Genomic DNA, 22,921 nt, shown 5'->3' on the forward strand with positions numbered 1-22,921 from the left:
CAACATCTCCGAGCGGCTGCAGAAAGACTGAACATTGGTTTACTTTGTTGCTTGTGCAGGATGTCCTGTTCTTATTCTGTGTAATAGTTGTTATTTTTGGTAATTAGCAAACCTGTTTCCTGTCTGTCCAGCCCTTTGTTGTTGTTTAGTCTAGCTGGTATCAGAGAGAGAAGGAGAGGAGGGCAGCTGTGTGATAAGGTGGCAGATTGATCCAGACAAACTGTGAAGCAAAGTGACAGAAAACGAAAGAAAGACACAGGCAAAGCTAAATAGAAAGAGCCTCTCTCACATACACCTTCGGGTTTGTTTGGACTTGTCAGTCTGACCTTTGACCTCTCCGCTGATATACTGAACCCGTGCCCCCCCTGACCTTTGCCCTCCCTCTCTGTCTAGCAATGGAGGTGTTGGTGAGTGAGCTGGGCGCACTGCTGAAGATGCTGGACCAGGAGAACCTCAGCTCCTCCACGCAGGAGAAGAAGACCTCCGTGTGGAACCTCCTGCAGCAGATTCAGCCGTCAGGTCAGTGAGGATAAGGAAGACAGAGGAAGAGACCTTTTTATGTTTTTAGCAGATGTGTAAAGAGTACTGAAATATTGTACTGAAGTAGAAGTACTTTTTTAAGTTGCTCACTTAAAAAGTACCCGCAGATTTTTATAATAAACTAATTTTGCCAAGGTTACCTCACACATGCACCCTATGCAAATGAACTGAGAGGGAAGAGAGGAAACGATTGCACAGTTGGAACAATGTCAGGGTTTATGTAGTTAAAGTAACAGGTGTTCCAACTAGTGCCATGAATGGCTTTATAAAGGAGAGATGGACCTTTTGCCAAAGAGTAAGATCCTTTGTTTAACCACACACAGCAGTTATATCGCTCTCTTCATAGCCACCAGACTCCATTGACAAAAACAGTAATTTTACCCTGCAGAACACGGGAGTTGCTGATGGTCTACGGCTGCCTCGATCGGTTAGTTTGTTTGTGTTGTTGTGTGGTGTTTTAAAGTATTGGTTCAGTTCTGAACTAATGTGTGTTACGACATGTAACGAGTCAGCAGTAGACCAGCAAGTCCCTTGTTCTTCTGCAAGGTAAAATGACTGTTTTTGTTAATGGAGTCTGGCGGCTTTGAAGAGAGCGATCTAACGCCGGTTTCAATAAACTTCGGCACCTCTGATTTGATGCGATGCATGACACTTTGAACTGATTGGCCTGTTTTTGATGCGATGCATTTTATTTGCGCCTGGTCCAAGTCAGTTTTTCTTTCTGGCTCGCAATATCCGAAGATTAATATTTTACTTCGTAACAGATTGTTGCACAAATGTAGCTAGTTACTTTACTTCATTTAAAACATACTAAAGTAAAAGTAATATTACAGACTTTGAAAAATACTTTGGAAAGTGCAAGTACACGAAAAAGCTACTCAATTACAATAACGTGAGTACTTGTAATTTGTTACCACCTCTGATCTTTAGAGTTTATCACACATGCAGAAGACTTCAATTTTAGGTGTATGCTGTGAGATAGAAGTTTAAATATCATATATTTCTTTCCATGCAATAATTGTTTACATTTGCTGCTTCCTCACCTCCAGTTTCAGGAACAGACTACATCTACATGAACTCATCAGTGTACAGAAACGGCACCAGCTTTGTAGAGTCGCTCTTTGAGACATTTGGTGAGTTTGAGCTCAAACTTTTTGCCGTAAAATGAAAACCTTTCTCTATGTCTGACCTGCATGAATGAATATATGTTGTTGTTGTTTCAGACTGCGAGCTGGGAGACCTAAAAGATGTTACAGATGATCTAAAAGAAGAAAAGAACCCACAGATCGACACTTTAAAACAGGCAAGTAGCCAATTTACAGTAAAATTCACCTTATATCCAGAAATTAAAACTACATTATGAAACATTAGCTTTAAATCCTGAAAGTAGGTCAACACAGTGTGAGGGATGTATGTTGTTGTATGCAGTCCTTTATAGCACTTAATTTCCAAGTCCAACTTTCCAGAGAACAATTGTTCCTCTAAATTAGAGAGAAAAAGAAAAACACAGAGTGTATTGCATGTTGTGGGGGTTTCCCATGCACACATGCTCATCACTCTGCAAGCTGTTGGAAGAATTAAGATGTTGGGGCCTGCCCAGAGCCCATGTGTCTAATTTATGGATATTATTTTGAGGGTTTAATTCTGTATCTCTCTGATGTTGTAGTTTGAAAGCTGTGAATTAAAATCTCTCTTGGTTATGGAGGAAATTTGAGACGTGTGTTTGTACCTCTCCCTCAGCAGGACTGTGCAGACTCCCCTGCCCCGCACTCAGCTGACTCGCCTCCCCCTCTGCCCACAACGCCTCCTCCTGAGGAGTACTATGAGGAGGCAGTGCCGCTCAGTCCTGGCAAGATGCCTGAGTACATCATCACACGAGGTCAGCATCTTCTTGCTGTGCTGAACTCGGTGCCCTTAGTGTCATTTGACTTTAAGTACTCAGCACTTTAATTATACAAACATAGCCATGCAGCACTTTTTCAAACATAATTACTAAGAACGTCTTGTATTAAAGCGCATGTTGGAACATACTGTAAGGACTTATTAGGATTTTTCTTCCATTTTCAGTCAGGCCTAGCCCTCCTAACTCCATAGAGGATGGATATGAAGATGCTGAAAACAACTACCCCACCACCTGCATTAACTCACACCGCAAAAACTCATGTGAGTATCAAACAGCCCCCAAACTTTACTTGAAAACACAGCTTTTGTTCACAACACATTTTACCCTCTCTGTCGTTCCTCTCCCAGACAATGACTCAGATGCTCTGAGCAGCTCCTACGAGTCCTACGAGGAGGACGAGGAAGAGAGGAGCCCGGGCGTCAGACTCACTCATCAGTGGCCCTCGGATGAGAGCTCCATGCCTCCTGCCAGGGACTGTCGCATCTGTGCCTTCCTGCTGCGCAAGAAACGTTTTGGCCAGTGGGCGAAACAACTCACCGTCATACGGGAGAACAGACTACAGGTACTTACGATTGATTAACGATGGATAAATGTTGGGTCTATGAAAATAATGTTACCAACCACACTTTAATGGTACTCTTTTACAAGCTTTAAAACGGCAACAGATTAAGCATTATTTAAAAAGGAAAAGACTGCTATGTAGACTATATAGATACAATTAAATGATTGATTGATTGATTGATTCAGGATTTCACGCAATCTTACATTCAGGTTACATGCTATGTTTCCTGAGCTTACCACATGTGCTCCTCTGCAGTGCTATAAGAGTTCTAAGGATACATGCCCCTATGTGGACCTGCTGCTGCCCCAGTGCACTGTGGTCTATGCACCTAAAGACAGCAAGAGGAAGCACCATGAACTCCGCTTCACCTTGCCCAATGGAGACGCTCTGGTGCTGGCTGTACAAAGCAAGGAGCAGGCCCACAGGTGGCTCAGGGTAAGCTACATTTTGCTATTACATGGAGGCCACACCGACTGTGACTGACAGCCACTTGAAGTGGGTTTGACAGTGTGGAAAAAACACATCAAAAGGAAGTGTTCAAGTTGAGAGTGACATCATCCCCACAGGTTGTCAGAGAGGTGAGCGGTCAGAGCGCCGGGCCTGAGGAATCTGCATCTCCTGTCATCCCAAGAAAAACTGAGCTTGACAAGGTAAGAGCAGAAGAGAGGATGTTTGTTTCAGCACGCCTCTGTCAGTTTTATCCTTGAAAACATTTTTTACAGCCTCAGCTGAGGTGAGGAAAGGTTGGTTGTCAAATGCGAATTTCCTAGTTGTTGGTTCCAAGCAGCACGGAGTGATGCCTGTATTTGGCTTGCAGAACAAAGGGAAGCAGCGTAATTGGATGGTAAGACAGAAATGATAGTGTAGGTAGTGAGTCAGTGTTGGAACAGACACATCGTCTTTAAAGCTTACCAACCTGTCAGAACATAAACTAAGCAAGGCCCTGTCATCAATGAAAGCACGGTATGATGACAGAGGGGAGTTTATAAGGAAATGACAGAGGATTAGTCTATCTCATTATCTCATGGTTATGAGATTGCACCAGGGAGAATGATGCAGATACATATGTCAGCTTGTCTCGTGTTTTGTTATTTAGCTCTTAATTTGTGAAAGACAAGAGCAGCGGGCCTTGTTCTAGTTTGATTCTAGCAGACTAAACCTGTGTTTGTGTGCTTCTTCCTCAGAGACTATCCGCAGAGAGGAACACATCAGATTCAGACAGTGTGGGCGTGTCGACTGGAGAGAACTGCAGAGAGAACGGTGAGACAGAGACACACACAGCCTCAAAATCAATACAGCAGCTCACACTTAGCAGCTTTTTTCAGCTGCAGTCTTCAGCGGAGACAGTTTGCTCTGAAGTCATCACGTGACTTAATATTGTGTTATGTGGGATGGATATTGCAGATGGGATAAAGATAAAGTTGGACATAAGTGTTTGATCCTTTTTTTTTTTGGATGTAGGTAAGGTGAAACGGGGAGCTTTCGCTGCTGGTCGTAAAATCACACGCATCATCAGCTTTTCCAAGAAGAAGCTCCCTCAGCCAGGAGATCCACGAACATCCTGCAGCGACCCCCGACAAGGTCAGAACCACTTCACTGTCACATTTTACGTCTCTAACATTGCAGGCACCTAATTCTTTCGCTCCCTTGTCGCCATGCAGGCTACCTGTCTGTGCTAGTGAACCAGGTGTGGCGGGAGCAGTGGTGTTGCGTGTGCAGAGGCTCCCTGCACTTTTACCATGAAAAAGGAGACCCTCGGACCTCTCTGCCTTCACTTCCCCTACACGGCTGCGATGTGGTCCCGGGGCTGGGACCCAAACATCCCTTTGCCTTCAGAATCCTACGGAGCAGCACAGAGGTGGCTGCTCTGGAGGTAAAATACTGAGCCTGCACTTGTTGATATTTTAAATGTCTTTCAGCGCAATGTTTTCATTTTACAGACTGCAACTTTCTCAACTGCAACAAAATTAGTGGCTAGCTGGTTAACATTGTGAACATTAAGCAACCAAAAACAAGATATTTTGCACAGGAGTCCGTGGAAACCAAGCAAGCTAAAAGAATCATTGTTTCCTTGTTCGGCTGCTAATAAGTTTAAAATAATAGATACGTACTGTTTAATTGTTTCATACTTCAAAGCTGACTTGTCCTGTCTCTTTCTAGGGTAGCAGCTCTGTGGAACTTGGAAGATGGCTGGGTGTCCTCTTGGCAGAGACGGGCTCTGCCACAGACCCAGAGTCGCTGCATTACGACTATGTTGACGTAGAAACCATTGCTAACATCCGCGACGCTGCACGGCATTCCTTCCTGTGAGTGAGACAGAGCGGGGGGAGCAGGAATATTTGGTCGAGGTCAGAGCAAGGCCACTGACCAATGAGATGATGTTTAGACCTCATGCAGATTTCCTTTCCTCTTTTTTCGCTGATCCTAGGTGGGCCACTTCCTCCAGCGGTACATCTACAGACTGCAGAACATATGATGAGGTCCCCAATGAAGACATGCAGGTGGGACGCATGTGCTCAGACACTCATGCTTTCTGATTCTGTAAAACCGTACGCGTAATGCTTTCCTTTGATGCGACAAGATTAGAAGCTGCATGTCTGTGTGTGTGCAGCTGTTTGGGACTGTCTCTGTGGGAATATGACACCCCATATCATTCACTCAGACAGACAGACAGTGCTCTGTTTCATGCCTATCAATGACGGCTTTTTGTAGGCCAAAGAAAAAGCAGTGTGTGGGCATGAGGGAGGGAAAAAAAGACAAAAAAAAGACAAAGCGATCAACTGATGACAGGAAGGCAAGAGGTCATGGCGGTTTTACCGCCAGTAAACACCTCCCTCTTAACCCCAATGACATGCACTTAAACACAAACCTCCAACCTCCTCCAGCCACAAACATACACACCTCAGTGGTCTCACAGCAATAAATCTGAAGATAAGTTTATTACTTACCTTAATATACAAACGTTGCTTTCTTTTTTCTCTCTGTCCTCATCCTTCTTTTTGCATCCTCTCACATCTGTCATGTCCCCCACCCCTCCTTCTTTTCTCCACCCAGTCAGGGGAGAACTGCAGACAGCAGTCTGGGAATCAGGGGAAGCGGCGCTCGAGTTTCTCCAGCAGCGACTCGGACAGAACCAAGCCTTTAGTGTCCCTCAAACGAACAGGCTCAAGTAAGTGCATCAGACTGTTTTGCAAAGTAACGTTGCAGTACCTCCAGTGAGAGTGTGTCTTGTCTCATAAACTATTCTGATGTATTCAACTTAATCATTATTTATGCAGTGGAAAGTCACTAAGATTAAGGTGTGTGTAGAAGTACCCTGTTAAAGAGAGAACTATTGTGTGAGCAATCACTGAACTACCAATTAAAACATCTACATCTCTCACTCACACACTCTAAATTCTGGATTTTACAGTATTATACTGTATGAGTGCAAAGCTACATTAGTGAGGTACCCCTTTGACAGCTGGGAGAAATGAAGATGGACCAACACTTCCTATTTCGATAAAAGAACCTACATTTACCTAAAAATATAGCTTACTGAAGAACCAAATTAGATGATATACAAGGAAATGTTTTCCAATAACTTAATGTGTTGATAAAATCAAAAAAAATGTTTTTCATGTAAAACCAATCTAAGTCCTCTAAGACTCTCTATAGTATCAAAACTGTTCTGCAGTGTATACAAACAAATAATCTCTATTGTATCAGTATTGTTTTCATTAAATAGTGTAGTCTGCAAACAGATAGAAACAACATGTAACTGTCGTTTGTAAAGAGAAGAGGATCCAAAGTGGATCCCTGTGGAACCCCATTTTTTAAAGCTGAGAAATGTACCCAGTAGAATGCACACCAGCGGTCACATTACACTAAGATTTGTTATGCAAGTAATTTCTGAGCCAATATCTTTAATGCACTTCAGTAACACTTTGTAAACCATACTTTACTGCACGTTTTTACTCATTAAAAAAATGCCCTTTGAGGAATACCAAAATAACACACATGGCACCCCCTTAATAAAGCTATGTGTCACACGAGAGATGGATACCAAAGCTTAAATGGGGCGACGCCTGCAAGCTAGCTCAAGCTGCACTGATTTCACACTTGACACGCGTCTTTCTCCACAATCACCTGTCAAACACTTCCTCCCAATTTGTTGGCCTTTTTAACCTGCAACATTCCTGACTCGCCCTCTGCTCTGTCATTGCCACCGCTGCCCTGCACCAGTACTGCACTCATACTGTCCGCCACACCACCACCACCCCAGCATCCACCCTAGAGAGGTTTAAGACATTATCTCATCACTCTCAAATTTCTGCATGTAAAATAAATCAGGGAGGAGTGATGAGGTCAGAGCCGAGACGCTGTTCTGCTGCTGCAATAAACATTTCAAACTATCACAAACGTGAGTTGTCTGACTGAAGTTCCCTTATAGCGTGCACTCTTCTTACAATCCTTTCAGTGGTCATAAAATTGGAGCTTTTCTCCGGCTCAATGTTCCTCTTCTTTATCTCTATTCTCCATCATCTTCTCACTTTCCGTTCATAATCTCATCCCTCTTCCATCGTCTCCGATGTGTCTGTTGGCCTCTGCCACACGAATAAAAAAGAAGAGCATCCTGAGTTTAAGAAAGTGATATCGGTGTGGTCGGTTGTCTCAGCTCTCCACAGAGCTGTTTCACAGGCCGTCACTGGGACGTCCTGACACATCAAAGAAGCAGTGCTCTGCTGGGCTGAGGGCTTCAGGATGTAACCTGAGATTTATTGGACACTTGCATTGGATCCGCTGTCTTGCCTCCTGACCTCTCACTCTGCAGGAGTGTGTGTGTGTTTTTCTTTTATTCATGCATCACATCAATCTTTGGTCCTTAAATTATTTGTGTGAATTGTGAAAAAATGCATATTTGTATGCTGCACTTTCTGGTGAGTTGTAGAGGTGGCTTCATCGTTCTCACATGAGGCGCTGACAAGGACTGGAAGAAATATTGCCGTGAGACGTTTTGTCTCCTTCCCATAACCTCTGAACATTTGAACCCTCACCTTTGTTCTCGTCTGACATCTCCACCCAGATGCCAACCAGTACGGACGGTATGGGAAAACTCGAGCTGAAGAGGACGCCAAGCGTTACCTGAACGAAAAGGAGGAGCTGGAAAGAGAGAGGGATGGGATACGAAATGCACTGGTGACCCTGCGACAGGAGAAGAAAGAGCTGAAGGAAGAGCTGAAGACGGCCTCTGGTGAGAAGATGCAGAACAGACTTGCTTGCACGTCAAGTACAAATTCTGTATCCCTAATCTATATCTGACTCTGAACTCAGACCCCATTATTAGAGGATCATGTGAGAGGAGATTTTCCCTACAGGGATAAATAAAAAAAACTAATTGCTTTCATTATTAAGGCAAAGGCATGTCTGTGAAAATTCCTTCTTAATCTTATTAATTTCCTGTAGTTTCATATTGCACGCAGAGATGGAAAAAAGTATGAACATACTTTATATATAAAGTATAAAACCATTAGCAACAAAATGGATCACAAGTAAAAATACTCATTGGGCTGCAGAATGGCTCCTGACTCTGTTATATTATTATGCACAATATTATTTGATTGTTTTTACGATTTTTGGGCAGTTTTGACTATGAAAGTATATCAAAATGTATAAACTCAATGTAACATTTTAAACTCAGAAGGACAGGGTATCTGTAGCTGTGGTAAAGTAGGATGGTAGCATAAGTAAGAAACTCTCAGGAAAAGTAAATGTTCCTAAAACTGTCCATACAGTAGTGCAGTTAATGTCACACTGCGTTTTGAGACTCTTAAATAGGGCATGAAATTACAAAATCTATATTTCTAATCCTTCTTTGTCTGACTGTGTTGAACTTTGTGTGTTTCTGTGGAGCAGAGAGGAGGAAGCCCTTCCTGAACAAGCGTGTGTCCCAGCTGGAAGAAGCCTGCAGAGCCAAAGAGGCAGAGAGGGTGGACCTGGAGCTCCGACTCACTCAGGTCCAAGAAAACCTCAAGAAGAGCCTGGCAGGTGGAGCACTGGGTGCCCCTGTTGATGCTAAACCACCTGTTAAGGTAGATTTGTAGTTGTAGGTGGAAAGACAAATACCTGATAAAATTTGCCTGCATTAACATTTTTTATGTACTTTTCTGCTTGTGTAGGGCTCCAGCAAGAAGAAGCAGAATATCTACAGCGAGTCTTTGCCAGTGAACTGTGCACTGGAGATGCGTAGGAGGCCTCCATCTGTGTATGCTTCTTCTTCAGGAACTGTCATGCAGAAGGCGAAGGTAACTCCTCCTGAACACTTCTTCAGCCTGTCGTCATGCACAGATCCTGCCGTCAGGATTCATTGTAGTCACAGTCCACATATGAACTATAAACTGTATGTGTATGTTGGTGCAGTCACTTGCAGAGATTTTTTCAGAGTTTTCAAATGAGAAAAGAATAATAAAAATAAATATTTCAACCTAAATGATACCACCAGGTCGATGTGATTTAGTAAATGAGTGCATTAAAATCTTCTAACTTGCTGACATGTTCCTCTATCTCTGCAGGAATGGGAGTCAAAGAAAGGAACCTAAGAGTGTTATCATCAAGGCACTGGAAAACCAATAAATGGATGCCATTATTAACACTATCGTGAGATTCAATCTTACAAAAGGATTACCTTCCACCCACATCCTGAAGCCAGGAGGAAACTGTAATGAAATAAAATTGCCACTAGGTGGAGGTACATGTCTGAATAATTAATCTTCTGTCTTCCTAAGAAAGGACTGCGCCAAATGTGAGGAATCCCACAGCCGCTTACTGACTGTGAATGAGTGTTTTTTGTGTTTGAAGACACAGATTCAAATGTGGCAATCAGAAAAAAAAGGAAAAATTTGTGAAAGAAAGATGCAAGAAAAGTGTATTGAGAATCACAGTGAGTGCATGGGATGCAGAAAGGCAACACATGATTGTGCTGTCATGAAGTGTTGCGTACGGGGTAATGTTTGATTGTTAAGGTGTGAGAAAGGTGGAGGATGGGGGCAGGGAGAGCCACAAAGTGCCTTTTATATAAGATAAAGTTTTTCCTGCCTGTACATAGTGAGCCATGACTACTGTTTGTATGTTTGTATACTGTTCCAGGTTACATTTCTCATCATCATTCAGCTACAGTATACGTGCCATGGAGCGCAGAGTGTGCTCTGCAGCTTCCTCCTCTCAGGTTCAATCTGTGCTGTACAGCAAAACCATCTGCTTCATAATTGGTTGGAATTAAATCAAACGTCCACCTGAGCCTGTTCGGCACACATTCAGAACCAGTATGTGTAAGAGGTAATTAAGTAACTAACAAAGTGGTGCTATTCATTGACACAAAGCAGTGTGTTTCGTGGTGGGAAAATCTTCACTATATGTCATTTTAACAAGTTTTCACCAGAATATGTGGTCGACTTTTGCACTTTACTGTTCTCCTACAAGGATGAGGGAATAATAAATGTGTTTCTTATTGTCAAGCATTACACCTCCAGTCATTTATCACAATGCACACACTCAGTATCTCCCCCATAAAGATGCGACACATCCACAGTCTTTGATTTATTTTAATTTCACATGAAATGCTGTGAAATAAACATGATTCCATACAAACAATGTATGAAAACCTAAACAAGAACAAATCTACATCAGTCACTTAATGAAGGCATTTCAATGCAGCACAGTATAGTGTGCTGCAGCTCAGGCAGCCTGTTGTTTAAACCAGTGAACTCATCCTCATTTTTCTATGGAATCGTCCATAAATAGACGGAAAGGGGCTTCTTATTGTCACTTACATGCTAATATGTCAGCAGCAGTTCCATCCAAACATGATGAATAAAAGCGTGTGTCACAAAGAAGGAATTCTGACTCCTAACTGAACTGCTTTTCATCACTTGATAGCCCTGTCTGTAGGTTTTATACATGTGGTACAAAATGGTTGTATGATCAGTTTAAATCCAGGCAGTGGAAACTGGTATTTAGGTCTCAAATGAGGAGGTAGAGTAGCTTCAGGAAGGTGAAATGAACAATGCAGCAGCTTCTAAGCAGCGCTCAGAGGAAGAGGTAGTACAGCCAGTAGAGGATATTGACAAACAGGAACGCCGTGGGGAAAACGGTGCGAGCATGGCGATCAATGTTGTGTGGATTTTCAACAGTGAAGATGGATGCGGCCCTACGCGACGCATCCTTCACAGAAGACAGGCTGCAGCCCTTGCCTGTTTTCTCTTTAGGCTCTGCATTGTTCCTAGTGTCACTGTTGGCCGCCTGCTCCGTGGGCTCGTCTGCTGAGGAGCCGATCTCCACAGACTGGTTTGGCTGGGTGGAGGTGACGACAGGGATGGAGCCGTTCCCTTTGGATTCATTTAACTCCTTCAGAAGCTCCTGAGAGAAACACAGAGAGATCACTATGTTTTCATTCTGTTTAAAAAAACATATTCAAAGTGAATATTTCCCTCACCCTGTGCAGATCCTCTAAGGTGTGGTTCTGCATGGTGTAGAAGTGGGCGCAGGCGTACTCCAGCAGTGCCCCGAAGATAAAGGTGAAGCAGATCCCCAGATAAACATCGATGGCCTTAATGAAGCAGTTGGCGTTGGGTAGGGAAGTGCGGGCGCCCATCATTAATGTGGTCATTGTCAGGACTGTTGTCACCCCTGGAGAAGACATCACAGTGTTGTTATTTCCATAATGTCAGACTGTGGCTGAATCCCTCATCCACATATTGGTAATCAATGCTAACGTCTTATCCTCCACAGCTCGGCCCCCCCTCCTTCTCTTCATTGGCTGTCTTGATCCTTTTGCTGATGCCCTTTAACCTGATGGGGAACGGTGTCACTTAATCATAGTAAGGGTCAAAACACGTGTTGAGCTGGAGTCAAGGTGATGACCATGTATTGCAGTTCAAAAGCATTGCTGAGCACTCCTTCTGTTGATAATAGGTAGACATAAGACTGCAGGAGTTACTAAGGTGAGTCTTCCTATTGGACACGAGCTAAAACACCATGTCAACACAAAATGTGATTAACACATAGAATGTATAAAAGAAGTGGTTAAAGTCTCAGGGTCTGAAAAGTGAAGTCAATGCAGAATAGCCACAAACCTGTATTCCTTTAGGTGGCAAGCAGGGGGCGACTTCATAGTTGCAAAAAGATTTAGACGGAATGGTCTGAATCACCTCAGTTAACATTTTGGATTTCATTAAGGATTTTATGGTCTCAGTCACGAGTTTCATGTCTTTTTCTACACAGCATGATGTTGTATTTTATGAATCATGGTCCCATTTAGATTAGAATAGACCACAAAGCGAGGCTTGCTTTAGAAATATCTACTTTGTTTTTGACAAACTCTGTTGTTTAGCCATCCTAAAAGATTCTCTAAATAATCGGTGGCTGTGACTCAGCGGTAGAGTCAATCGACTCTCAGTCGGAAGGTTGATGGCTCAATGCCCACCTCCCTCAGGCTACATGTCAAAGTGTCCTTTCATGTGATGACTGATAATGATATGACAGTTGGGCACTTTAGGTCGCAGCCTCTGCTTGAGTCGTTAAGACTACAGAAGCGCTACATAAGTACAGTCCATTTACCTTTTATTTGTTCACGTGGTGAATTTTATTTAAAACCTCTTTTTTTGCTAGCCGAAATCAGCCTCCCAATCATTATCACAGTTTCTGTGTATTACAGGCAGAGAGTTTGCTACAGATCCAACTTGCTCACCAAGTTGGTGCTGGCACTAGCTGTAGAGCTAGCTGTAGAATAGACCACAAAGCAGTGTTTGCTGTAGCAGTTAGCTACCTTGATTTTGAAAAAGTGACGAACTCTGATGTTTGGTTGTCCTCAAAGATGTTCTGCCTTTGTCGGCCTTTGGGGCGGCTGTGGCTCAGTGGTAACATATGTTCACTTCTGACTCCAAAATGTCAAAATGGTGATGGCAAACTCAAGGCTGCAAAAATCTATGGGTAACATCACGTTGGCAGTGTCTCCGCCTCACTTCTAATAAAACTTAAATAACAAAACGTGTAACTATAGTTTTACATGAATACTAAACAAAATAGAAATTCAATTTTGAATGAAATTGGGTTTCATTTTTGCATTGTATGTATCTATTGGAAGATTTAGGCTGTTTATTTAGGTGTGGTAATTGTTAAGGCACAAATTGGGAGCCTGATCTAGTTTTTAGTTTCCCTGTCAGTTTTCTGCTGTAAATTACTGGATTATATTTAAATACATCTAAAGACATTATTTTTGCTTCATATATTTACATCTGACAACATAAAGCTGGTGGAAAGTTAGACGTGGTCACACAGAAAATCAATATTGGAGAGGTTTTTTTGTTAGTAATGGATGCACTCAAGTTTACCAACGTCACATGCGTACGTTTTGTTAGTACTGTTGCTCAGAGGTAGAGTCGGTCGTCTCTCAATCGAAAGTTTGGGGGTTCGATCCCTGACTGCTACAGTCAGATTGGTACTCAGGCCTTTGCCATGTGAAAGGGTGAATGTGACATGTAGTGTAAAAGTGCTTTGAGTGGTCGGAAGACTAGAAAAGCGCTATATGAGTACAGTCAATTTACCATTTAACAATTTACATATTGTAAAATGCAGTTAGAGATTACTGACCGATGCAGGTCCTGGCTGGGACGGAGGACTGGCTGATCCAGAAAGAGACCCAGGAGAGAACCACCAGCAGAACGGAGGGAACGTACGTCTCCAAGATGAAGAACAAGACGTTTCTGCGCAGGGCAAAATGCAACACCAGCTTCGGATATTGTCCTGTTAAAAAACACAAAACAACACAGCTTCATAGAAAGTTTTCAAGACAAAAAAGGCGCTTTAATATTACTGATAATAAACTGTACCTGTCTCATACACAGCCTCTGACACTGTTGTGTAGTAGCTCTCCACACTGTACTGAGCCAGCCGCAGTGTGTTCAAACCCTTCACTGAATCGTTCCCTCTGGTCCAGTAAAACACCACATCCTGCAGGTTGTAGCCCCCTGACCACACATACACACACAGGTTTTTTAAATTAAGATCTCATGAATCTAACCTGCCAAAGATAACACCGTCTCTTGTCTGATACTCACTACACTGACGATGATGAAAATGGTGGTGATGATGAGATGAAGGTTTGATGGTGAGGTGAGGGTGGGGCTCACAGGTACTCACAGCTCTCCAGCTGCAGCGTGCACACCTGTCTGTCCATGGGGTACTTGGTCAGGTCCATGTTGCAGGCGATCGTAGCCGTGATGCTGTTGAGTATTCAGAGCAAGATCATTAGAAACCTTCAGAAAATTCCCCCTCAAACACTCTTTGATGTAAGACGAGGCAATTATTAATTAATGAACACAAAGAAGTCTCCCCGTTAGAAACACGCAGAAGTACAAGGACTTATATGTGAGGTGTCGGCATCAGTCGATTGGGTACCTGCGGCATTAGTTATGCATAATTCATGTTGGAGGTGAGCTAATTATCTCTTAGGACGTCATTATGTCCTTTTTCTGAATGTAGTTATAGATAAATATGCTAATTTTATAAGACCGGTGAGGATTTTTTGTCTGACAATCATGGACCTGGATCTGCTTCACAATGTACAGAACAGAGAATATTCAGTACAGATTCATTAGTTAGGTAATAAAATCAACATATTCTTCTACTAAGGACAAAAAGGGAAGCAGCGCATGACACCGGCCTTTCCGTCCTAAATGAAGCTGTTCAGTCATAATGACGTTGTGTATCAGTGTGACATGACAGATTAGACGTCAGGACAAATGCTTTTATTTGGCCGTGGGGGAATCTGCCAATCTTCACTTACACAACTATTTGAAGAGCACGAGAAATACAGAAAATTCAGCTGCATTCCCTGAAGTTATATGACTGAGTGATGATACATCGTGGATTTCCTTCTTTTTTTAGTAGATCCCAAGGCCAGTTCACGGTTGATTACCACGACAATGAAGAAAACAGCATGATATTAAAGAAAAAAGATCTGCAAAAACACGTATTTCCTCCACGCAAGCTCTGCTGGATCTGTAAAACCTCTTTTATGACACATAAATGCAGGCTCAAACGCCACTAAATGTCAAATCAATACCACCTAAACCTTATAAATTAATATACCGTAGGGCGTAGAGAACAGTTCCATTACTGAAGATGCGTATGAGGCGGTTTTCCACCGTGACGTCATGCAGGAAGGAGCGCTTGGAGTCCGGGATGAAGGTGTCCGGGATCCAGAGCAGCGACACCAGGCGTCCGTCCACACTGACGCTCTCGTTTCCCGGGAACACCAGCCGGGAATCACGCCACCGCTGGCGCAGGAAGATGGTGGCAGTGTAGTCCTGCAAAGACGATGTAATATAATGTCAATTTAACACACTATTTCAACATCTGAGCAAGAAAGAAACATGAAGAAAAATTGTATACCATGTTGATTTCAGAGATGGCATCAATGCTGGCGATATCGAGACTCATTCCAATCTCCACTGGACCCTCTGCCAAAGGGAGATGTGGAAAATAAGTAACTTTTTAATAAGGAGACACACAAGCAAAGTGTTTATTAAAGTTTTGCATGGACTAACAATTAGTTGTCAAGCTTCTTACCATTGAAATTAGGTCTGAGGTAGCGATTGTACCCTTTCATCAGCTTCTGAATCGTTGGCAGAAGCTGAGAGTCGTTCCACTCTCCCCAGTGCGTGTTTGAAAACATGCAAGCGCTGGAAACATTAAAGAGAGAGGAAAAACAAATGAGGCGCAAGCAGTTTCAATCAATCTAAAAAGTCAATATAAGCATGTGTTAACCGTGTACATGTGTTGTGAACCTCAGGCCAGCTCTCACCCCTGTGTGAAGGTCAGGCAGAGGATCAGGAGCGCCTGCAGGTGGACGGACATGGTGGGACCTGCGGGGAGATGTGACAAACCCAAACTATGACGACAGAAAACCACAAATCATCCTCCTGCACATTCACATTTTATGGGACAACACACTTTCTCCATTAGGTGGCAGCGCCTACACGACTCTGATTGCAAACCTCGGGGGAAATGTGCAGCTCAGCAGTCCTTCTCACCCCTCTTTGATGTTATAAAACTGAGCTTCCTCCCTGCCCTCAAACTTGTAAAATGCAGCAGATACGTCCATCGATCCTCCTTGTTTCATGAATATATTAGTAGGTGCTCCATTTTGCTCACACTCACCCACTTGCGAACACAGTAAGCGATGGAATCAGCGTCTAGATAAGGCGACATGAGTGCACCTACACTTTTATAAGCTTTTTTCTTTTTTGCACACAGGTGTTTTATAGTCGGACACCTTCTGATTTATGTGGCCTCCACCTCATGGTTTATTCACAAACCTTACAGATAACTCATCTAGGATTCCCTGCGTTGTCTACACTAGTTGTTTCTCACCATCCTTTTCCTCTTCTCTCCTCCTGCAGATCAGTGTCACTGTCAGTACTAGACTTCGGCCCCTCTTAATTTGATCCAAATTAAACTCAATCAAACACTCATGTGTCTGTGGCTCCCAAAGCAATATTTGCAAACACTTTATAGACATGAAGCCAGAGCCTTTGCAGAGCACTTCTATTAAATATGCAATGTATTATTCACACTGCACTGTCACCGTAAATGATGACGCATATGAACGCTATTGATCTACATTGCTAATGGTCCAATAAATGACAATTTAAGAGCCATCGATGTTACTAGGTCCTACTTGTTTTTGCACACATCGTGCCACTTGATGATTAATACATGGCACCACATTTTCCTGTTCTCATTCACTTTCTTCTTCATGAATTTGAAGCTTACATAAAGTCTCAGTTAATTATTTGTGTTGTTTTTCGACGCCCCCTCATTCTCTCATTCCTCTACACACTTCATCTTCTCCTCTCAGACATGTATTGGCGAAAACGCAAAATAGAAATACAGATTTTTTTTGAGAGAAAATTTGTTTTGTTTCTGCATGCACATCCAAACAACTATTTCTCTTTACATTTTAAATGTTCTCTCTTTAGCTTTCCATTGTTTCTACATTTTCACCTTTGTTCTCATCATGCCGCTCTCTTTCTCCTACCTGTTTCCGTCTTCAGCTTCTCTTTTTTTCCACCTCCGGTCACTCCTCTTCTCCTTCCACTCTCTCCTTTGTTTCCTCCCCCACTCTCCGTCCCAGATGTTTTTGTGTGACTGGCTGAGGTTGCTCTCCTTCCTCGGTTATTAATGTCTGTATCCCGGCGTTTCTTCCATCTATATAGTAAAAAACACAGTCGCTTCTGTTATTAGATCCTGGTGTGTGTAGGCTTCTGTTGGTTGTTCTACTGTTTGTGCATCTCCCTCGTTCTCTCTGCACAGCTGTATTAATCTCCCCACAGAGCCTCCGTTCACCCCCCTCCCTCCCTCCCTCTTCCTCTCTCTCTCTCCATCTCTGCTTCTGCCACTCACCCTCTCATTTGAACTGCATCCATCCCCTCTGTTCTCACTGCCCACCATCCACACCTACATACTGCATGCACACCCAAACAAGCATATAAATCCACCTTGATGTGCCAAACCACTTCTTTTCAATTCTCGTCCTCCCACACGTTCTTATTCTTTTGCCCGTTAATCTCTATCTGCTTCCTTCTCCTCCAATTTACCCTGACACCACACCTCCTCCTGGGCTCCCCTGTCTCGCTCCCTCATGCCCTCTCCCCCTCACCTCCAACTCTGTTCCTTTGCATCAGTGTCACCATGTGGATTAGTCACCTCTACATTTTGGTTCCTGTCTCTATCTTCACTTCAGTGAAACACCCATGTGGCTCCCATATGAGATGAAAGGACCACTTCACCTACTTTCCTTTGTTTGTCTGTCATATAACTGCATCAAAGATTTAATTCATTTTCTTCCCTACGGCAGCTCACAGTTGATGTGATACTCTCTGAACATTTGCTATAATAGATACAATAGCGGCTAATTCCTTATTTTGGACGTTGAAATCGTGCTGAACTTTTTGAGGATGCTGCTGCTGACACTTCATGCTAATCTGTTTTGTACCCAGGTCCGGGTGTTCATTATGGAAGTAACAATACCCTCTAAGTGCCCTCTAAGTTATACCTTTTTTCTACTTTATTTGGTATAGTAGATTCTTTGTTTGTTCAGCCATGGTAGATTACTGTTTACTCGCAACACTTGCAGAGACAGGAAAAGCAGCCACATAGCTCCGCCTACCCTCTCTGTCAGACCAACCACTGCTGGGTGATGGAAAACGTGTCACTAACTGGGCGCCGCTTACTGCTAATGTCGCCACAGACACCCAGTCCATAATACTTCAAACGTAAAGGCTTTCATCAGTGGGCCATAGACTCAATCATCGTTGTGTTACCTCCAGTGTTTTCTCCCAATGACAATCTTCGAGATTATCTTTACGAAGTGAGGCAGTGACACTCATTATAAAGTGCTCAAAAGAATCATTTACGATGCAAATTTGGGAAGCAAACTGTCATTTTTTGGTCTTGCCAAAAAAAAAATGGCAGCAAGCCAAAAAATTCCAATTTACTACTTTTCCTTTTCTGTCAACATATTACCCGCCAAATTGTATACTAATATGACTATTTATGGGACGCCGGTTTAGCTCAGCGGTTAAATTGAGTGTTCCGTGTGCAGAGACTATCATCCTCGATGCGGCAGCTCCGGGCTGAACTCCCACCCTCGGCCCCCAGAGGCGTGTCGACTTTCTCTTCCCCTGTTTCCAACACTATCCACTGTCCTCTCTAAATAAAGGCCAAAAAAAATAAAAAAAATAACAAAAATAAATAATCTAAAAAAACTTACTACTTATGAAATTGTAGTGAATTAATATATATAATTACATGGTTATGCCAGAAACACCCTCCAAGACCAAACTACCCAAAGTTTGGGGCTTTGTTATTAACATGTGATTCCTCTGAGTAAAGGCTAACAGAAAATAATATTAAAAAAGCAGAACGAGCAGAAAAACATCCTGAGGGCTGGACCTTCTTCCTGGCCTACTTGAAATAATAACCCGGAGCAGAATCCTGCTACAGCACAAAATCCTGACCCTGCACACTGCCCCTCTCTCTGAGCCCCTCCCTGCATCCACAGCTTTTCATTCGAGCATCTTTAAGGGCCCTCCTCACCTGAGGGACCTGATTACTCAGGCCCCTTTCCCCCCACAGTCCCCTGATAGTGACGGCTTATCTCCACGCAGCAGTCACCCACGGCAGAAAGACCGAAGCTCTTTTACAGCTAAACGGTCAATCTTTCAGCCCCAGGACCAGTGACATTGTGATTAATCTCTATTAGCTCTTTGTTCTGTGGCTCAGTAGCACAGATTCAACTCTAATTATAAAGCCTGACCTCTGAGAGCCCACTGGTAGGAGCTCCAGTTTATATGAGAAAGCCTTCAGGGTAAACAGCCTAATAACACCTGATAAGATTTCAGTGCGGGCGCTCGACTCGCTGCAGTGTATTGCTTTCAGCCTGCATTCTCCGTTACTGACTATTTACTGGTTGCTAACAAGCTGATATGTTATTAAGCAGCTCGATAACTCACTGTAGTCCTAATGCGCTCCGCTAAATAATTTCATGCTCTGATCTTTTCACCCTTAATGATGATGGGGGCAACCCTATGAAACGCACACAAGATAATCTGATTTGCATCCACCCAGAGAATCGTACGAACTGGAGTGCGCACAGTCCCTGACAAATGGAGACGTCTGTGAAGCTCCTGAGGGAGAGGATGTAAATGTTTGATCTGTGACTTAAGGGGCTAATGAATAATTATAGAGACGTCAGAGTGTCAGACAAGTCAATGTTACTCAGCATCCACCTGACTGCCCCTGCCAACCTGCCTGCATGCTAATGTCTCCGCCACATCTGACAATGATAGATTGGGTTCGCCTTTTTATTTCTTTCACCAAACGCTTGTATATCCATATCTGTCCACCTGTCCATTTGTCTTACTTGTATATGAGCAATCTCACTTGACATATGCGCTTGTTCTTCGCTCCGTCTCTGCCTCTTTACGACCAACTCACACTATTTATCTGCCAGGTTCATGTGCCTTTATAGCTGCTTTCCTGGGTAAATTCAACTGTTATGTCTTGTAAAAATCACGAAGCTCCATATAATGAAAGTTTGTTGTGGCTGCAGCTACTCCCAAGTGCTTTACTAATGAGCCAAAAGCTAACGAGGCCTGAGCCTGGCTGAGACACAACTGGCACCAGTTTGTTCCTCGATGCCAAACAAATGGCCCTGTGGATCCGGATAAGGATGCAGCTTAGCCTAGTTATACAAAGCTAAGTGATTACTCAAGAGGGATTTATACATCACGAGATTAAAAGATGTAACACCACAAAAGTCTAGCATGGAGAGTAGTTCTTACAGGGTATTAGTTATTTACAGGTGCAACTGTTTGATTAGCCAACTGAACAACTGACAATGCTAACGTTAGCTTGCTAGTTTTAGAATTCAGAATTAGCAATGAAAAATAAAATGTAATATAAGAACTAGTAAACTCATTTGCCTTGCAGTTAAAAACATTGATATTTTAAAGATAACAGTTAAATAAGTAAGGGGGGATTTCACTAAGAATGAATTGCGGCCGCTGATAGCTCCATAAATTAAGCATCATTTGCACCTGCTATCTGCTCCTTCTCAAGGTCTGATTCACAAAGCAAATGACATGCAAGTGCAAACACACATAAGGTTTCGCAGATCCGTGCAGTTTGCTTGTTTTGTGTCTGATTGTGAAGAGAAGCTGTCTGCACCTCCACTCTCTGCTGCGCTCTGAGGCATTAGTCGAGCGCACGCTGACGGATCTCAACTCCATCAACAGATCGATGACGAGCAGGGAGAGGAGGGAGCAGCTCTTGTAACAGTTTATTGTAAAGTCTCGACTCGACAGGTGTTGACTAGCTTAACTGTCTGTCACGCAGCGTCCATATAATCCTCGTCCTGTGTAACGGCTCCAGACCGTCTCCACACATGTGGGCAAAGTGTGCCCGTGTGCCGGGGTTGGGCCTCGGACAGCCCTGGGCCGAGTGATCTTAAAATAATAATGACAATATATAATTAATGGACTTTATTTACAGACAAATGCATTTTTTGATCACACAAAAAGGTGGAATTGTTGTCATGATCAGTGGAAATTCAGAGCATGACAGCCCTCATAATACTAGCACTGGTGTTTGTGGATTAGGGGCTGTTTGCCACAAGGTTCATGAGCATAGAAAGGGGCCAAATTTGCCCTGAATGTCTTCATAATGACTCAATTAAATACAGCACACAGCACCGGAGCACAGAGTTTGTTTGCTCTGTAGCGCACTTTGGGGTGCAATTAACCCTTTTCTTATGCATTGAGAATTAGGAGAATGAGTCTTTTTGTGTCACTTGCACAGGTTTAGCATTTGCAAAAGACGCACAATCCTTTAGTGAATTCCCCCCTAAAAATGCTAGTGAAGTCTGTGCACACATTTTTATGTATAGAAAGCTAAAAGCTGTTTTAAGGACTCGTTAAAATTGGTTTGTAATCATTGTTCTTACTTTTCTGACGAGGACTGTTGAATACAAGCTAACAGCTAGCATATAGTTAGATAGCATAAGCTTAGCGAAGCAAAAAAGCACAGCCCTTCTGGCACATAATAATGTAAAAACATCAACGTTTCCTCTTTTTATGCGAAGTTCTTGAACAGAATCACCAATAAGATATAATGAGGAATAAGCTTCAGGGGTGCTGGTAGGTTTTTATTCTAAGCTAATATATCTAGACGCTGATAGTATTTTTTATAAAAGCCTGCAGGCTAATTTAATAATAAAACACATTTTCCAAAACATGTAGCTTTTGCTTTCCCTTCATATATTTCATCGATTGACCTGTTGTTGAAGCCTTCACTTGCTAAGGTATTCCAAATTTAGTTAATTGCTAGCTTAAAACTAGCTAACAGTTACTCACTAGTGTTGTGGATGCACATAGCTTTAGCCCCTTTCCCACTGGTCAAAAAACCCGCTAATGCACAGCTTTTTTGCTTAATGGGAAAGGTTATATAATCAGTATTCAGACCGGGTCAAATGACTCTGCAGTAGACCCGGGTAATTTTCACTTCGGCTCCGATCTGCATTGGTGGGAACACAAAACCTGTGTCAACATGCTAATCTCCGCCCCCTCTCCGGTGTGATGCTATGCTCTGTTGGTAACTTCTGCGACTCCTTGTCGTCTCAGCTACAAATTCCGCCCATCTCCATCCGAGCAGCGCTCGAACATCGTTCCAAATTTGTCTGCGCCTAGTTGATACACAGACTGAATGAGTAATTGATACAATAAAAACATATTCACTGTTTACTAACCCTGTTTCGGGCGCATTTGTGACGTCAGACGGTAACGCAGCAGAAAAAAAGAACAAAGGAGGATACTCCACTAGCAATGGGAACAGGGGTATTTTTCTAAAGCGGCTTTATTATGTGTGTGAGTTAAGTGCTATACTGCTCACTTATTTAAGTCCAATCTTCAGTTACTGGCCCCTTTTGACATTTACCTCAGTTAATTTTCAATTTAAATTCAATCAATCCATGGCCAATGACACCTGTATCCACATAAATACCACCATTAACCTTCCTTTACTCGTGTCACTCACCTCCAGATTGCTCCTCCTACATCTAATCTTCCCATCGCTATAGCTCTCAGATTCTCACTCATGCATCCATTCATGCATCCATCCATCCATCCATCCATCCATCCTTCCACTAACCCATGAATTCTATAAAACATCAGCTTCGGTTCAGCCAGGAACATTTAATACTGCATGCACTTTGGTTTCTTTCCCACCAATCCCGTGTTGCATAATCGTCTTTTTCTGAATCTCTTTTCCTCTCTTGGCTCTTGACCTGAATTTCAAATTTTCTTTCTGTGCCTCTCTAT

General features: G+C 42.9%; 2 protein-coding genes across 4 annotated transcripts in view; one reads left to right on the plus strand and one right to left on the minus strand.

Moving 5' to 3' along the window:
• Nucleotides 1-10,501, plus strand: part of afap1l1a (actin filament associated protein 1-like 1a) — a 29,296-nt gene extending 18,795 nt beyond the window's left edge. For 2 of the 3 annotated variants that reach the window (XM_069669486.1, XM_069669489.1), the window contains exons 2-19: nucleotides 394-519; nucleotides 1,590-1,673; nucleotides 1,764-1,843; nucleotides 2,281-2,419; nucleotides 2,608-2,703; nucleotides 2,791-3,005; nucleotides 3,261-3,440; nucleotides 3,572-3,655; nucleotides 4,190-4,265; nucleotides 4,467-4,586; nucleotides 4,667-4,878; nucleotides 5,166-5,311; nucleotides 5,434-5,506; nucleotides 6,060-6,174; nucleotides 8,071-8,238; nucleotides 8,901-9,076; nucleotides 9,164-9,289; nucleotides 9,557-10,501. In XM_069669486.1, coding sequence (XP_069525587.1) covers nucleotides 394-519; nucleotides 1,590-1,673; nucleotides 1,764-1,843; nucleotides 2,281-2,419; nucleotides 2,608-2,703; nucleotides 2,791-3,005; nucleotides 3,261-3,440; nucleotides 3,572-3,655; nucleotides 4,190-4,265; nucleotides 4,467-4,586; nucleotides 4,667-4,878; nucleotides 5,166-5,311; nucleotides 5,434-5,506; nucleotides 6,060-6,174; nucleotides 8,071-8,238; nucleotides 8,901-9,076; nucleotides 9,164-9,289; nucleotides 9,557-9,583 — 2,243 coding nt within the window. In that variant the 3' untranslated portion in view covers nucleotides 9,584-10,501. The remainder of the gene's footprint in view (nucleotides 1-393; nucleotides 520-1,589; nucleotides 1,674-1,763; nucleotides 1,844-2,280; nucleotides 2,420-2,607; nucleotides 2,704-2,790; nucleotides 3,006-3,260; nucleotides 3,441-3,571; nucleotides 3,656-4,189; nucleotides 4,266-4,466; nucleotides 4,587-4,666; nucleotides 4,879-5,165; nucleotides 5,312-5,433; nucleotides 5,507-6,059; nucleotides 6,175-8,070; nucleotides 8,239-8,900; nucleotides 9,077-9,163; nucleotides 9,290-9,556) is intronic. The other variant, XM_069669487.1, reaches the window with a different exon arrangement.
• Nucleotides 10,502-10,589: 88 nt separating this feature from the next.
• Nucleotides 10,590-17,340, minus strand: gabrp (gamma-aminobutyric acid type A receptor subunit pi). Its single transcript, XM_069669490.1, has 10 exons — nucleotides 17,083-17,340; nucleotides 15,847-15,907; nucleotides 15,612-15,724; nucleotides 15,435-15,502; nucleotides 15,132-15,349; nucleotides 14,181-14,263; nucleotides 13,871-14,008; nucleotides 13,632-13,784; nucleotides 11,476-11,669; nucleotides 10,590-11,399 (listed from the first exon to the last, which is right to left on the minus strand). Exons 2-10 carry the CDS (start codon nucleotides 15,897-15,899, stop codon nucleotides 11,070-11,072), a joined length of 1,350 nt encoding a protein of 449 aa, XP_069525591.1. The 5' UTR covers nucleotides 15,900-15,907; nucleotides 17,083-17,340; the 3' UTR covers nucleotides 10,590-11,069.
• Nucleotides 17,341-22,921: the final 5,581 nt, after the last annotated feature.

The sequence above is a fragment of the Semicossyphus pulcher genome, unplaced genomic scaffold, assembly GCF_022749685.1.
Source record: "Semicossyphus pulcher isolate SPU_LCO1_2020_fin unplaced genomic scaffold, fSemPul1.0.p SCAF_2, whole genome shotgun sequence".
Classification (NCBI taxonomy): Eukaryota; Metazoa; Chordata; class Actinopteri; order Labriformes; family Labridae; genus Semicossyphus; species Semicossyphus pulcher.

Bases quoted from the DNA above. Each gene is read 5' to 3' on its own strand.
- gabrp (XM_069669490.1), bottom strand. From the start codon at position 15,899: ATGTCCGTCCACCTGCAGGCGCTCCTGATCCTCTGCCTGACCTTCACA. The intron at 15,725-15,846 runs GTGAGAGCTGGC...TAATGTTTCCAG, and splicing joins TGCCTGACCTTCACACAGGG to CGCTTGCATGTTTTCAAACA. The intron at 14,264-15,131 runs GTATATTAATTT...AATACTCAACAG, and splicing joins ACTGTTCTCTACGCCCTACG to CATCACGGCTACGATCGCCT.